Source organism: Artemia sp. Qi Xiang Cuo, unplaced genomic scaffold (assembly GCF_049724085.1).
Source record: "Artemia sp. Qi Xiang Cuo unplaced genomic scaffold, ASM4972408v1 HiC_scaffold_23, whole genome shotgun sequence".
NCBI lineage: Eukaryota > Metazoa > Arthropoda > Branchiopoda > Anostraca > Artemiidae > Artemia > Artemia sp. Qi Xiang Cuo.
The window spans coordinates 5,869,598-5,884,809 of NW_028297432.1; the positions used below are offsets into that span (position 1 = coordinate 5,869,598).

General features: G+C 34.8%; 1 protein-coding gene across 1 annotated transcript in view; it reads right to left on the reverse strand.

The window, feature by feature from the left end:
• Nucleotides 1-205: 205 nt before the first annotated feature.
• LOC148938992 (facilitated trehalose transporter Tret1-like) overlaps nt 206-15,212 on the reverse strand; it is a 124,741-nt gene continuing 109,734 nt past the window's right edge. The window contains exons 6-7 of the mRNA XM_089107382.1: nt 2,268-2,571; nt 206-402 (exon numbers count right to left, since the gene is read on the reverse strand). Of these exons, the coding sequence (XP_088963508.1) occupies nt 215-402; nt 2,268-2,571 (492 nt within the window). The 3' untranslated portion in view covers nt 206-214. The remainder of the gene's footprint in view (nt 403-2,267; nt 2,572-15,212) is intronic.

A 15,212-nucleotide genomic window follows, 5' to 3' on the forward strand; every position in this document is an offset into this window, starting at 1 on the left:
AACACAGTTTTATTTACATGGCTGTAGCAACACTTTGACTATCATCATATTCATCTTGAATTCCCAATCCTTTATTATAATAAGCTTTTTTGGAATCCCGCTTTCCGTAAATAGGGCTAATTGTGCTAAAATAGAGCTAAAAATAAAATAATCTGTTAACTCACGCTGTATAAGAGTAGATCTAATCCATTTAATAACTTAAACACAGTTTTATTTACATGACTGTAGCAACACTTTGACTATCATCAAATTCATCTTCACTTTCCAATCCTTTATTATAATAAGCTTTTTTGGAATCCCGCTTTCCATCAATAGGGCTATGGGTTACTGCCTCTAATGCTTTTCTTTTCTTTGGGTTCATAAACATTTTTTCTATGTCTTCAAAAGATTTTCCCTTCGTCTCTGTAAAAGAAATATGAACTAAGAATGTAATAAATAAGTGAAATAATTGAAATAATTAGTCAAAACACCAGAATAAATAAAAATAGAAAAAAGTGAATAGAAAATAAAATAGAAACGTAAGACGCAAAAGAAAATTGTTGAGTAGTAAATAAAAAGGAAATGACTAAAAGATTTGGTTAGTTTAGTAGTGTAAAATAAAAGAAATACTTCCAAAATTGACTTCAAATAAAACATACTGTTGAATGATGGCGCAGCCACACAGAGCTATCCAGTATTACTTCAAAAACAGTTCAAGCAACTCGCACTAACAGTAATCAAAGCTCTAAAAAGAAAGACTTTTCACGAGAAGTGATTCCAAAGAAGTGAATTTTTATGGTGATTCTTAATATGTAAAATTCGTTAAGGCTATAATTACCCAAAAAAGTTCCGAGTCTCAAAAAATTTACCTAATTTTTGAAAAATCGTGAAAATATCCCAGAAGGGAGTGTCATTTTAATGAAAATTACACCATAAATTCAGCTTCTCAGAGAATCAGATTTAAAGCCCCTATCTATGACAGCGCGAGATTTGTGGTTGTTTTGAAGAAGGGATCACGGATGAGTGTATATTAATTTTATTATATATATATATATATATATATATATATATATATATATATATATATATATATATATATATATATATATAAAAAAAATATAAAAAAAAATATATATATATATATATATATATATATATATATATATATATATATATATATATATATATATATATATATATATATATATATATATATATATATATATATATATATATGTATATTTGCGTGTGTTTTTTACCCTGTATGATAAAAAAAAGACTCATTCGAACAGAGATCAGATGTCCTGGTCCCATTTTTAGGCAAAAAAAAAAACTAAAAACAATTTGGCCCGAAAAAGGAAAAAAACACCGTTGACTTGGAAATTCTGACGAAGTCAATGGATTTAGGATTATAAAGAAACTTTTCAGCTTAAGAGACCGTAAATATGCAAGGTAACGTGTTCGTCCCTGAAAATTCACGTAGTTCAAAAATAAAGGGTTGATGTAGACAATTACTTTAAAACTTCTTTCAGCTGATTTGATTCTTTTAATTAATCATAAAATTAATCATAGTGTTTAAAAATAAAATTAATCATAGTGGTGTATAATTGTGCATCAGCTATTATGAAGGAAGGCCAGTGGTTTTTTGAAGTCAGGTAGGGTCTGAAGTTTCAAAAAGGGCTTTTTATGCCTAAATCATTAAATTTCAGTGTGAGTTAAGATTAACATAGTAGTAGAAGTGGGGAAGGGATTTAATCTTTAGCCTCCCTTAAGGCCGTACCCAGAGGGGGGGTCAGGGGGGTTTGAACCCTCCCCGAAATGTTTATCTGACTCGTAAAAACGTAGCAAAAATGGATATAAACAAATTTTATATGTGTTTTTTGTGTTTTTTTTATTGAACCCCCCCCCCCCCCCGAAATTTTTTTTTTAGTAAAACACCCTCCGAAAAAAAATCCTGGGTACGGCCTTGGCTTCCCTTCATTCCAAGCTATATTTTTGGACAAATCCTGTAATGCAGGTATTTTGTTGTGACGGTTCTTCTCTGATTGCAGGAATATTTTAATTACGGGACATCTCCGTAAAATATCCAGAAACTTTCCCACCAAAGATAGCTACACAGATTCAATCAATTTTTAGCACATAAGGGGTGAACCCCGGGGCAGTAAGTTTACGGTACCCTAGGGAACTACCCACAAAGCCAGGACTTTCGCTCTTTAGGTAGCTCTGGTCTAAGCTTGACTTTAAACGTCTAAAGCCTATGAGATGCAGACTCTTGAGAAAAGACTTACCCGGTAGTAAGAAAAACACGAAAAAGATTCCAAGAGCGCAACAACTGGCATATAGCCAAAAGGCTCCATAATATCCAATGCTTAGTGCCATGATATCAAAGGTTCTTACAATAGTGAATGTACAAGCAAGATTAAAACAAGAGGCGAATGATCCGAGAAGTCCGCGGTATTTGGCTGGAAAGAGTTCACCCATAATTAGGAATGGCACATTGGCGAATCCAAGGGAGTAAGCTACAATGAAAACTATCAGGGACACCAAAGGAAGCCATCCAATTGCCAAAGCTGCATCTTCACCCTGGTCCATCTGAAAAAAAATAACTTAATTATGTGAGACATACTAATGTTTGAATTTTCATCACAATTCTTTAAGAAAGCCAGCTCAAACATAAGAGCTGCGGAATTTGAATGATAAGTATGTTTACTTTAAGACTTTAGCACAAAGAGCGAAGGATCGAGGAGGGGGCAGCCCCCCTAATATACGGAATAGTTTCTTTTTGTTTTAAGTTTTAATGTTGCTGATTACTCTCTGCATTTTTTTTTTTTTTTTAATGAGGACTAAGACGTTCCAGAGCCATTGCTGGTGCATACGCCGTCGAATTGGTGTTTACAACCTAATATTAAAGAATAAATGAAACGCAAAACGAACAGAAATTAAATAAACAATCATTGCAAAAAATATACAACAAATAATAACATAAATGAATAAATAGATCGTAAAGCGAGTAATGCTTAAATTGAATATGAAAATCAAGCTTAAAACGTAAAAAAATATTTTCCTATTGAAGAATAAATGAAACTTAAAACGAACAGAAATTAAATAAACAATCAATGCAAACAAACACACAATAGATATTAATGTAAATAAATAAATATATCTTAAAACGAGTGAAACTTAAATTGAATTTGCACATCAAGCTTGAAACGAACGAAAATCACTGCAGACAAGAGTTTCGTTATCACCTCCTTCTCTCACTGTAAATGTCTAAGACCTACTGCGTCGTTGACACTTTACTGAAAACCAATTTTATGACAAATATTTTCTTTTGTACTTAATATTGAAATTACAGAATCAAATTATAGTAACATTTCGAACTGATGAGCTTTCAGCAATTAATATCATTATACATCAAATATTAATAATAATTGAGCCAAATTCAAAACCTGCATTAATTCAAAAACGTTGTAAAATTTAAAAAAAAACAGATTTTTTAACTGAAAGTAAGGAGTGACGTTAAAACTTAAAAACGAACAGACATTATTCCGTATATGAAAAGGGCTGTTCCCTGCTCAACGCCCCGCTCTTTACGTTAAAGTTTTTTTTTACTGTTTTATAAAGCAGAGTTGTGAGAAAGAGTCAAATTTATATACATACGTACACAGTTGCTCCTTTAAAAATATAATAAATAACCGAGTCAAACTCAAAACGAGCAGAAATTAACATAAGTTGGGCGCAAAACCCTATGCCTTCCCAAGGCCAGAACAAAATTTGCACTTTATTGAAAAAAATATAAATTTATTGTAATTTCTGTTCGTTTTGGGTTTCATTTATTTATCGATGGTGTTTTGTGGTAGTTTCACGCTTGGTAGATTATTTGATTTTATCTTTGCTCATTTTTGGTTTAATGGAGTTCTTTACTTTTCTTTGAAAAACTTATTTTGTGGAACAAGTTTTTTAAATTAATTTCTGTTCGCTTTATATTGACATAGTCTTTTCAGGGAAAAAGAAAATAATACTTTACATCTATTCGTTTTTTAAGACTTTATAGTTTGGTCTGCTATTTGTATGCTGAAGAAAATTTTCAGCAATTTTTAACAACATACACCCTTTGAAAAATCTGGACACAAATAGTAGTGTTTAATTTAGTTTCATACCTCCTCTAGTTGACCTGAAATGGAAAACTTGATACCATTCGCAAAACAATCTGTTTACTTTCTTTGATAGCTTGGATACACTTACGCTATTTTGATTTGGTTGAATTTTAAGAGCAGAAATGGGAGGGTTGGCGTGGGAGGATTGGCGTTGGAGGGTGGGAGTGTAAGGAGGATTAGTTGCCCTCAAATCACTTTCGACTTTTAAAAAGGGAATCAGCCCTTTCTATTTTCAATCGAATGAGCCATTTTCGAAGCTCCCGCGACAACTCCTTTGATACGAAGTGCCCTGGTCTAAACAACAAGAACAACAAAAAATAATACATTATACCCACTTCGATCTTTACTATAAAAATGTCAAGCCTTCCAATCACTTTCGACTATTAAAATGGGCACTAGGCCTTTCGATTTCCAATCGAATGATTTCCTTTGGAAACGACAACGCTTTCTATAAACACCTTATATGCCCCGAGGGCATAAAGTACAACCCTTAACCCAAGGTCTGTTAGGGGGGTTGTCGTCCTCTAAGACCGAATTTCCAGAACTTTCGACTACATTAAACAACATGGCTATCTCAAAATTTTGATTGGATGTGTTTCGGGAAATGGTGGGCGTGAGAGGGATGTTAGTCGCCTTCCAATCACTTTGGACTATTAAAAAGGGCACAAGCCACTCCAATTTCCAATTAAATGAGCGCTTTTCGAAGTTTCTACGACAACTTCTTCGATACGAAGGGCCCTGCTCTAAAGGAGAAAATTAGTAAATAATATATTGTGTCAACATCGTTCTTATATGCCCCAGGGCATAACTTAAAACCCTTGCCCTGAGGGTTGTGGGGGAGTGTCTTTCTCTTTACTTAGTCCCCGTTTCTTGTCTCGTTCTCGAGTGTCTCCGTTCTTTACTTAGGCAGCGCGATCGTGCCGCCTATTATTTATAAAACAACATTCTATATAAACCTTATATGCCCCCAGGGCATAACTTAAAACCCTTGCAGTGAGGGCTTTGAGGGGGTTATCATCCTAAAATACCTATTTTCCAGAAGGTTCAACTACGTTGAACAAAATGGATATCTCAAAATTTTGACTGGATGTGTTTTGGAAAATGGTGGGCGTGCGAGGGGCATTAGTCGCTATCTAATCACTTTCAACTATTAAAAAAGACACTAGCCCTTTCAATTTCCAATTGACTGAGCCCTTTTGAAGCTTCTACGACAACACTTTCAATAAAAAGTTTATATACCCCAGGGTATAACTTACGATCCTTGACCTTAGGGCTATGGGGGGGAGGGGTTGTCATCCTTAAAGACGTAATTTCCAAAACTTTCAACTACGTTGAGTAAAATGGCAGTCTAAAAATTTGGATTGGATGTGTTTTGGAAAATGGTGGGCGTGAGAGGGGGGTTAGTTGCCCTCAAATCACTTTCGACTATTAAAAGGGGTACTATCCCTTGGAATTTCAAATCTAATGAGCCCTTTTCAAGTTTCTACGACAAGGATTTCAATAAAAACCTTATATATCCCCAGTGCATAACTTATAATCCTTACCCTGAGGGTTGCGGAGGAGTGTCCTCCTCAAAAATATATTTTCCGTCTTGAAATCAACTACGCTGAACAAAATGGCTATCTCAAAATTTTGATTGGATGTGTTTGGGGGAATGATGGGCATGGGGGGGGCTAGTTGCCCTCCAATCACTTTCGACTATTAAAAAGGGCACTAGCCCTTTGAATTTCCAATAGAATGAACTATTTTTGAAGTTTCTACGACAACGCCTTCTTTAAAAACCTTATATGCCCTTAGGGCATAACTTAAAACCCTTCTCCTAAGGGTTGGGGGGAGTGTCTTCCTAAAAAACCTATTTTCTATCTGGAAATCAACTACGTTGAACAAAATAGCTGTCTCAAAATTTTTATTGGATGTGTTTGGGGGAATGATGGTTGTAGGGGGGGGGGATCTAGTTTCCCTCCAATCACTTTCGACTATTAAGAAGGGCACTATAACTCTCAATTTCCAGTCGAATGAGCCTCTTTTGAAGTTTCTACGACGACCCCTTCCATATGAAGTGCCCAGCTCTAAAGGAAAAAATAATAGATAGTACATTGTGCCAAAATAGTTCTTATATGCCCTCGGGGCATATCTTAAAACCCTTACCCCAAGCGTTTGGGGGGAGTTTCCTCCTTAAAAACATATTTTCTATCTGGAAATCAACTACTTTGAACCAAATTGCTGTCCCAAAATTTTGATTGGATGTATTTGGGGGAATGTTGGGCGTGGGGGGGCTAGCTCCCCGCCAACCACTTTCAAATATTAAAAGGGCCCGAGAACACTCGATTTTCAATTGAATGAATCTCTTTTGAAGTTTCTACAACGATCCCTTCCATAGAAATTGGCTGGTTCTAAAGTAAAAAAAATACTATAGGATTCATGGTTCCAACATTGTTCTTATAGACCCTCAGGGCCTAGCTTAAAGCCCTTGCCCCAAAGGCTGTGGGGGAGTTATCTCCTCAAAAAGATATTTTCTATCCGAATGAAAGATCTTAAGCCGAACTGGCCAGCCATGACAAAAAACCAACAAAGACAAAAATCTCTCAAAAAAAAAACAACAAACAAACGAGACTGTGGCCAGTGGAGAGAAAAAAAAACAACAGACACAAAGCAACGCGGATATTTCGCCTGTATACAAACAAGGCGTCTTCAGCACGAAAGACACACAAGAAGAACAAGATAAAAAAAACAAGATAAAAAAAAAAAAAAAAAAACCCCCCCCCAAAAAAAAAAAAAAAAAAAAAAAAAAAACAAATATGAAAAGAAGGTCCAAAATGATCAACGTAGGGAAAAGATGCTAAAATATAGTTACTTAAGTGTGGACAGAAGAGTAACTGAGGAAAAATAAAAAAAAAACTGTACATTACTTTTATTATTCAGTTGCGAAATAATCCTTTTTTTAGCTATTACTGAAGAAAATCATTTTTATCTGGCAGGAAAATGTTTCCTCATTCGATGTTTTAAAATCTATACTCACTCATTACTTGAGGATTTACGCTTTAAAAGACTTGCATAAACTTTGTCAGTATATACATCAAATGTATCCCTGGTTACGGAAAGGTTTGAAAATATATGTTTCTTAATTTCTATGGCTTCCCTGGCCAATTGGGTGTACCCCTTATCATTAGAAATAGCCAAGGCTTCATCAAATTTTACAAAATGATCTGGTTGAAGCCAAATATGCTCTGCTAAAGCTGAAACGAAAGTTTCTGGAGGCTTGCTTAATTGTAGGGTTTTTTCTATTGAGTTTGGTGTTCAACAAACCTTTCAACAAATTGTTGGTGAGTCCTACCAATACAGAACTTCCCAAAAGAACACGGAGTTTTATATACCCCACTTACTAAATTTCCCCGAGTGAAATCCTTACCAGAACTAAAAAAAACTACCCATCGGCCTCAGCGACTGGAAACCTGTATCAAAACCAAAATTATGTAAAAACCTTGAAAGTTTCTCACCCAAACCAGGTACACAGGATAATGAAATCAAGCTTTTTGATACAACTAAATCTAAAGACTGAGAAACCTCAATAACCCTACTATTATGTTTAACCCGTCTATTTTCAATTATTTTATCAATGAACTTAATTGGATAACTATTACAAAACAAAATATCCCTCAGATATAACAATTCCGAATCCAGAAATTCTTGAGAACAAATTCTAAAGGCTCTATGCACCAGTGAAATTACAACCCTCCTTTTCAACGACAGAGGGTTGTAAGAATGAAAATTTAAATACTAATCGTTTTGTATTGGTTTTCTACAAATTGACAAAAGTAAATTGATATCCCTTTTAATTAATAAAATATCCAGAAAAGGTAATTTATTATTATCCTCAAATTCAACTGTAAATTTAATATTATCATCAAAACTATTTAAATGTTTACAAAATAGGTCTAAGGAGTCCAATCCATGTTTCGAAACGCACATCATATTGTCTATGAACATACCCCCGAAGCAAAGGGAAATTCTAAAACTGTTTATACCGGAGGTTTCAATGGCCTCTATGAATAGATTTGCCAATAAAGGAGAAAGTGAAGCCCCCATAGGTAACCCAAAAATTTGTCTATAAAACTCCCCTCGAAAACCAAAATAAAAAGAAAATTCATTTACCAGAATAATTAGTCTTATAATGACATCAATATCCAGACTGGCTAACATCACATCCTGTATTAAATCAAAGTGTTTTTCTAATTTACTTTTTAAAATATCCTCGCACCTTTTTAAATCACAATTTGAATACATGGACACAACATCAAAACTGCAAAGAACTGAACTCTCCTCCAGCGTGAAATTTCGCAAGTAATTAGTAAGATCAGTCGAATTTTTTAAATAGGATTTTTTTGTTCCCAAAAAGTGGATGTAAAACAACCGACAACCATTTTCCTAATTTTGAAACAGGTGACAGAAAAGTTGACACAATGGGGTGGAGGGGGGATCCAGTCTTATGAATCTTAGGTAGACCATATATCTTGGGTGCCGAACAACCCCTAGGACAATATTTGTTATAAAACTGTGGGATAATGTGAAAATTATTTTTCATTGACTTAATTCCTTTCTTGTTGATTTTACATATTTATCTGTAGGATCAAAATCAAGTTTTTTGTATGTAATAGTGTCAGAAATAATAGATTTCATTTGATTATTATAGTCTTCAGTGTTCATAATTACGATTGTGTTTCCTTTATCGGCTCTAGCGATAGTAAGTAATTTATCCTTTTTCAAATCAGAAAGGATTTTAATGCAGTCTTTTTGGGAAATGTCTTTAACTATTAATTTCATATTAAAGGTGTTTAGATTTCCTACGATCTAAGCTCTGAGTTCTTGAGGAGTATCAACCTTATCTATAGAAGCCATAATTCCTGACTCCACCTTTGAAATTATTTTTGAATAGGAGACTGGTGTTAGAAAACAAAACTTAGAACCCTTCGACAAAACGGCCTCCTGTTGAATATTAAGATGCTTAGAAGACAAATTCTTAATTGCTGGACCCAGACAATGACGAGGATAAAAAACATCTGAATCTTGGAAATTCTCAAACAAGAGTTTATTAAATTTGTCAACCCAACGAACCTTGGACTAATGAAAATCAGGGCGAAGATATCTAATGGCTATATCCTTAAGTCGTATAAAATTGTAAAACTTAAATTTATTTCTTAAAAAGTTTTAATCATACTCTAAGTCCTTGGACAGTTTAAAACGTCTCTGTTTTTGTTCCTAAATTACGAAATTTAACGCTATTATGCTTAATTTATTTTTTAATTTTGTTTCATTTTTAGTTCCAAAATGTCTACATATTTTAAAAGATTTCGGAATCACTGATTCCTTCTTGCAATTTTTTAAGAAAATTTGTTGATTTAATAGATTTGAATGTTTCTTAATTAAAAAAAAATAATAATTGACAGAAGCAGCTAATTGTTTCCCGTACAATTGACTAATGAAAGGTCTAAAGCCGAGCTGGCCAGCCATTACAAAAAAACCAACAAAGAGAAAAATCTCTAACAAAAAACCAAACAAACGAGACTGTGGCCAGTGGAGAGAAAAGAACACCACCAAAAAAAAAAAAAAAAAAAAAAAAAAAAAAAAAAAAAAAATGTACAATCAACGCAAACTGATCCACGTAGGGATAAGATGCTAATATAGAGTTACTTCAGTGAGGACACCAGAGTAACTGAGAAAAAATAAAAAAAAACTGTACATTACTTTTATTATTCAGTTGCGAAATAATCCTTTTGTTAGCTATTACTGAAGCAAATCGTTTTGGTCTAGCAGGTAAAATAGTCCCCTGGTGATTATTTAAAATCTTTACTCCCTTATTGACTGTTGATTCACTCTTTAGAAGGTTATCATAAATTGGGTCAATATTTAAATTACCAGTGTCCCTATTTATGGAAAGGTTAGCAAACATATGTTTTTTAATTTCTATGGCTTCCCTGGCCCATTGGGTGTACCCCTTATCATTAGAAATAGCCATGGCTTCATCAAATTTTACAAAATGATCTGGTTGAATCATTCAACCAGATCCCACGCCCATCATTCCCCCAAACACCTTTTCTGGATATTTTATTAATTAAAAGGGATCTCCATTTACTTTTCTCGATTTACAGAAAACCAACGCACAATGATAGGTATTTAAATTTTCATTCTTGCCACCCTATGTCGGTGAAAAGGGGGTTGTAATTTCACTAGTGCATAGAGCCTTTAGAATTTGTTCCCAGGAATTTCTAGATTCGGAATTGTTATACTTGAGGGATATTTTGTTTTGTAATAGTTATCCAATTAAGTTCATTGATGCAATAATTGAAAATAGACTGGTTAAACATAATGGTAGGGTTATTGAGGTTTCTCAGTCTTTAGATTTAGTTGTATCAAAAAGCTTCATTTCATTACCATATGTACCTGGTTTGGGTGAGAAACTTTCACGGGTTTTACGTAAATTTGGTATTGATACGTGTTTCCACTCGTTGAGGCCAATGGGTAGTTTTTTTAGTTCTGGTAAGGATTTAACTCGTGGAAATTTAGTAAGTGGGGTATATAAAATTCCGTGTTCTTGTGGGACGTTCTATATTGATAGGGCTCACCAACAATTTGTTGAAAGGTTTGTTGAACACCAAACTCAATAGAAAAAACCCTACAATTAAGCAAGCCTCCAGAAACTTTCGTTTCAGCTTTAGCAGAGCATATTTGGCTTCAACCAGATCATTTTGTAAAATTTGATGAAGCCTTGGCTATTTCTAATGATATGGGGTACACCCAATGGGCCAGGGAAGCCATAGAAGTTAAAAAACATATGTTTGCTAACCTTTCCATAAATAGGGACACGGGTAATGTAAATATTGACCCAATTTATGATAAGCTTCTAAAGAGTGAATCAACAGTCAATAAGGGAGTATATATTTTAAATCATCACCAGGGGACTATTTTAACTGCTAGACCAAAATGATTTGCTTCAGTAATAGCTAACAAAAAGATTATTTTACAAATGAATAATTAAATTAATTTACAGTTTTTTTATTTTTCCTCAGTTACTCTGGTGTCCTCACTTAATTAACTATTTTCTAGCATCTTTTCCCTACGTGTTTTATTTTGCACGATCTGTAAATTTTTTTTTTTTTTTTTTTTTTTTTTTTTTTTTGGTGGTGGTTTTATTGGTTTTTAGTTTTATCTTGTTTTTTTTTTGATCTTGTTCTTCCTCTTTGTCTTCTGTGCAGAAGAAGTCGTGTTTGGATACAGGCGAAATATACGCAGTGTGTTGTTTTTGGTGTTGTCTTTTCTCTCCAATGGCCACAGTCTCGTTTGTTTGTTTTTTTTTTAGAGATTTTTCTCTTTGTTGGATTTTCTATCCGGAAATCAAGTACGCTGAACAAAATGGCTATCTCAAAATTTTGATTGGATGTGTTTGGGGGAATGATGGGCGTAGAGGAGGGGGGGGGGCGGCTAGTTGCCCTCCACTCACTTTCGACTATTAAAAAGCGCACTAGCCACTCCAATATCTAATCGAATGAGCCCTTTTCGAAGTTTCTACGACAATTCCTTCGATACAAAGTGCTTGGGCATGGAGAAAAAAAACAACACAAAAAACACATTGTGCCCACATCGTTCTTTACTTAGGCAGCGCTAGCGCGCTGCCTATGATAAAAACCAAAAGCCTACTGCATGATTAGCGCTTAAATGAAAACGAATAACATTACAAATATTTTCTTTTCCAGTTCTTACACAATTGAAAATAAAAATAAAATTAAAGTGAAATTAATTCTTGAACTGATTGATCTTTCAATAATTAATATCATTATACAGCAAATATTCAATTTGATGTTGTTTATACTTTCCAAAATTGTTCAAGACGCATATAGTTATCAGTAAAGTACCAATGACGCAGTAGGTTTTAGACCTTTACTGTGAGAGAAGAAGATGATACCCAAAATCTTATTTGTCATGATTTTCTTTTGTTTTAAGCTTGATCTGCATGCTTAATTTAAGTTTCACTCGTTTTAAGATTTATTTATTAATTTACATTAATATCTATTGTGTATTTGTTTGTATTGATTGTTTATTTAATTTCTGTTCTTTTTAAGTTTCATTTATTCTTCAATAGGAAAATATTTTTTTTCGTTTTAAGTTTGATTTTCATATTCAATTTAAGCGTTACTCGCTTAAATTGAATTATTACTTGTTGTATGTCTTTTGCTATGATTGTTTATTTAATCTCTTTTCGTTTTGGGTTTCATTTATTCTTTAATGGTACTTTCTGGTCGTGTTGAGTTTGAATTTTAACATGTATCTGTATCTGTTGAGCTTAACTTTAAAATGGCCTTTACTTTTCTTTGAAAAACTTATTTTTCGGACAGTTTTTTTTTAATTAATTTTTATTCGTTTTTGATTGCAAAAAGTTTCAAGTTCATAAAAATTTTTCATTTCAAAATCAAACTTTAAAAAAAAACAACAAAAAATCAAATGTTCATCAAAGTATCAAAACTGGTATCAAAGGAACAATATCAAAGTAAAAAAATGGGTTTGTGTCAACCTCGGAGTTATTATTATCTGATTTTATAAATATTTTTGATAAAATGAGTGTATAAAAATTTTTATCGAAAAGGTTTGGGGAAAAAGGCCGGGGGGGGCTAGGTACCATTTGATTTTTTTGTATCTTAAAAACTGTACGAGAAATTTCTATTTTCAATAAAATGAGACCTGTCTGGAGTTTAGACGAATGTCCCTTCTATAAGAACCATATATATCCCCAGAGTATAACTTGCAACGCCTGTGCCTGGGTCCTGGAGGTTTGTGTCGACCCCGGAGTTTAAATATTTGATGGTTGAACTATTTTTAACAAAATGGTTACCTCAAATTTTTATTGGATGGGTTTATCCATCCAATAAACCCAAAGGCGTGGAGGGCAGGAGGGGCTAGTTGCCCTCTGATGTTTTTTCACTCTGAGAAAATGAACTATAAATTTGAATTTCCATTCAAATGAACCCTCTCTGAAGTTTAAACGAACATAGCTTACAGTGCCTGCCCCGGGCACTGGGGGTTTGTGTCGACACAGAACGATGTGGGCACAATGTGTTTTTTTTTCTCCTTGCCCAGACACTTCGTATCGAAGGAGTTGTCGTAGAAACTTCGAAAAGGGCTCATTCGATTGGAAATTGGAGTGGCTAGTGCCCTTTTTAATAGTCTAAAGCGATTGGAGGGCAACTAGCCGCCCCCCCCCCCTCTACGCCCATCATTCCCCCAAACACATCCAATCAAAATTTTGAGATAGCCATTTTGTTCAGCGTACTTGATTTCCGGATAGAAAATATCTTTTTGAGGAGTACACTCCCCCACAACCCTCGGGGCAAGGGTTTTAATTTATGCCCTGAGGGCACATAAGAACAATGTTGGCACAATGTACCATATAGTATTTTTTTTACTTTAGAGCAGGGCAATTCATATGGAAGGGGTCGTCGTAGAGACTTCAAAAGGGGCTCATTCGATTGAAAATTGAGAGTTCTAGGGCCCTTTTTAATAGTCGAAAGTGATTGGAGGGGAACTAGCCCCCCCCCCCCACGCCCATTATTCCCCCAAACACATCCAATCAAAATTTTGGGACAGCAATTTGGTTCAAAGTAGTTGATTTCCAGATAGAAAATATGATTTTGAGGAGGACACTCCCCCACAACCCTTGGGGCAAGGGTTTTGAGTTATGCCTTGAGGGTATAAAAAAACGATTTTGGCACTATGTACTATTTATTATTTTTTCCTTGAGAGCTGGGCACTATCTACGAAAGGGGTAGTCGTAAACTCTTCAAAAGGGGCTAGTTCAATTGGAAATTGATAGTTCTAATGCCCTTTTTAATAGTCGAAAGTGATTGGAGGGAAACTAGCCCCCCCCCCTACAACCATCATTCCCCCAAACACATCCAATAAAAATTTTGAGATAGCTATTTTGTTCAACGTAGTTGATTTCCAGATACAAAATAGGTTTTTGAGGAAGACACTCCCCCCAACCCTCAGGACAAGGGTTTTAAGTTATGCCCTGGGGGTAATAAACTTTTTATAGAAGGCGTTGTCGTAGAAACTTCAAAACAGGCTCATTCGATTGGAAATTTGAAGGGCTAGTACCCTTTTTAATATTCGAAAGTGATTGGAGGGCAACTAGCTAGCCCCCCACGCCTATCATTCCCCCAAACACATCCAATCAAAATTTTGAGATAGCCATTTTGTTTAGCGTAGTTGATTTCCAGATAGAAAATATGTTTTTGAGGAGGACACTCCCCCATAACCCTCAGGGAAGGGGTTTTAAGTTATGCCCTGGGGGCATGTAAGTTTTTATAGAAGGCGTTGTCGTGGAGACTTCAAAAAATGTTCATTCGATTGGAAATTAAAGGGTTAGTGCCCTTTTCAATAGTCGAAATTGATTGGAGGGCAACTAGTCTCCCCCCCACGCCCCTAATTTCCCCAAACACATCCAATCAAAACTTTGAGATAGCCATTTTGCTCAGCGTAGTTGATTTCCAGATAGAAAATATGTTTTTGAGGAGGATACTCCCCCAGAGCCCTCAGGCCAAGGGCTTTAAGTTATGCCCTGGGGGCATATAAGGTTTTTAAAGAAAGTGTCGTGCTAAAAGCTTCAAAAATATTCATTCGATGGGAAATTCAAAGGGCTAGGGCCCTTTTTAATAGTCGAAATTTTTTGGTGGGCAACTACCCCCCCCCCCCCCCCACGCCCATCATTCCCCAAAACACATCCAATAAAGATTTTGAGATAGCCATTTTGTTCAGCGTAGTTGATTTCAAGACGGAAAATATATTTTTGAGGAGGACACTCCCCCACAACCCTCAGGGTAAGGATTATAAGTTATGCCCTGGGGGTATATAAGGTTTTTATTGAAATCCTTGTCGTAGAAACTTGAAAAGGACTCATTAGATTTGAAATTCCAAGGGATAGTACCCCTTTTAATAGTCGAAAGTGATTTGAGGGCAACTAACCCCCCTCTCACGCCCACCATTTTCCAAAACACGTCCAATCAAAATTTTTAGATTGCCATTTTATTC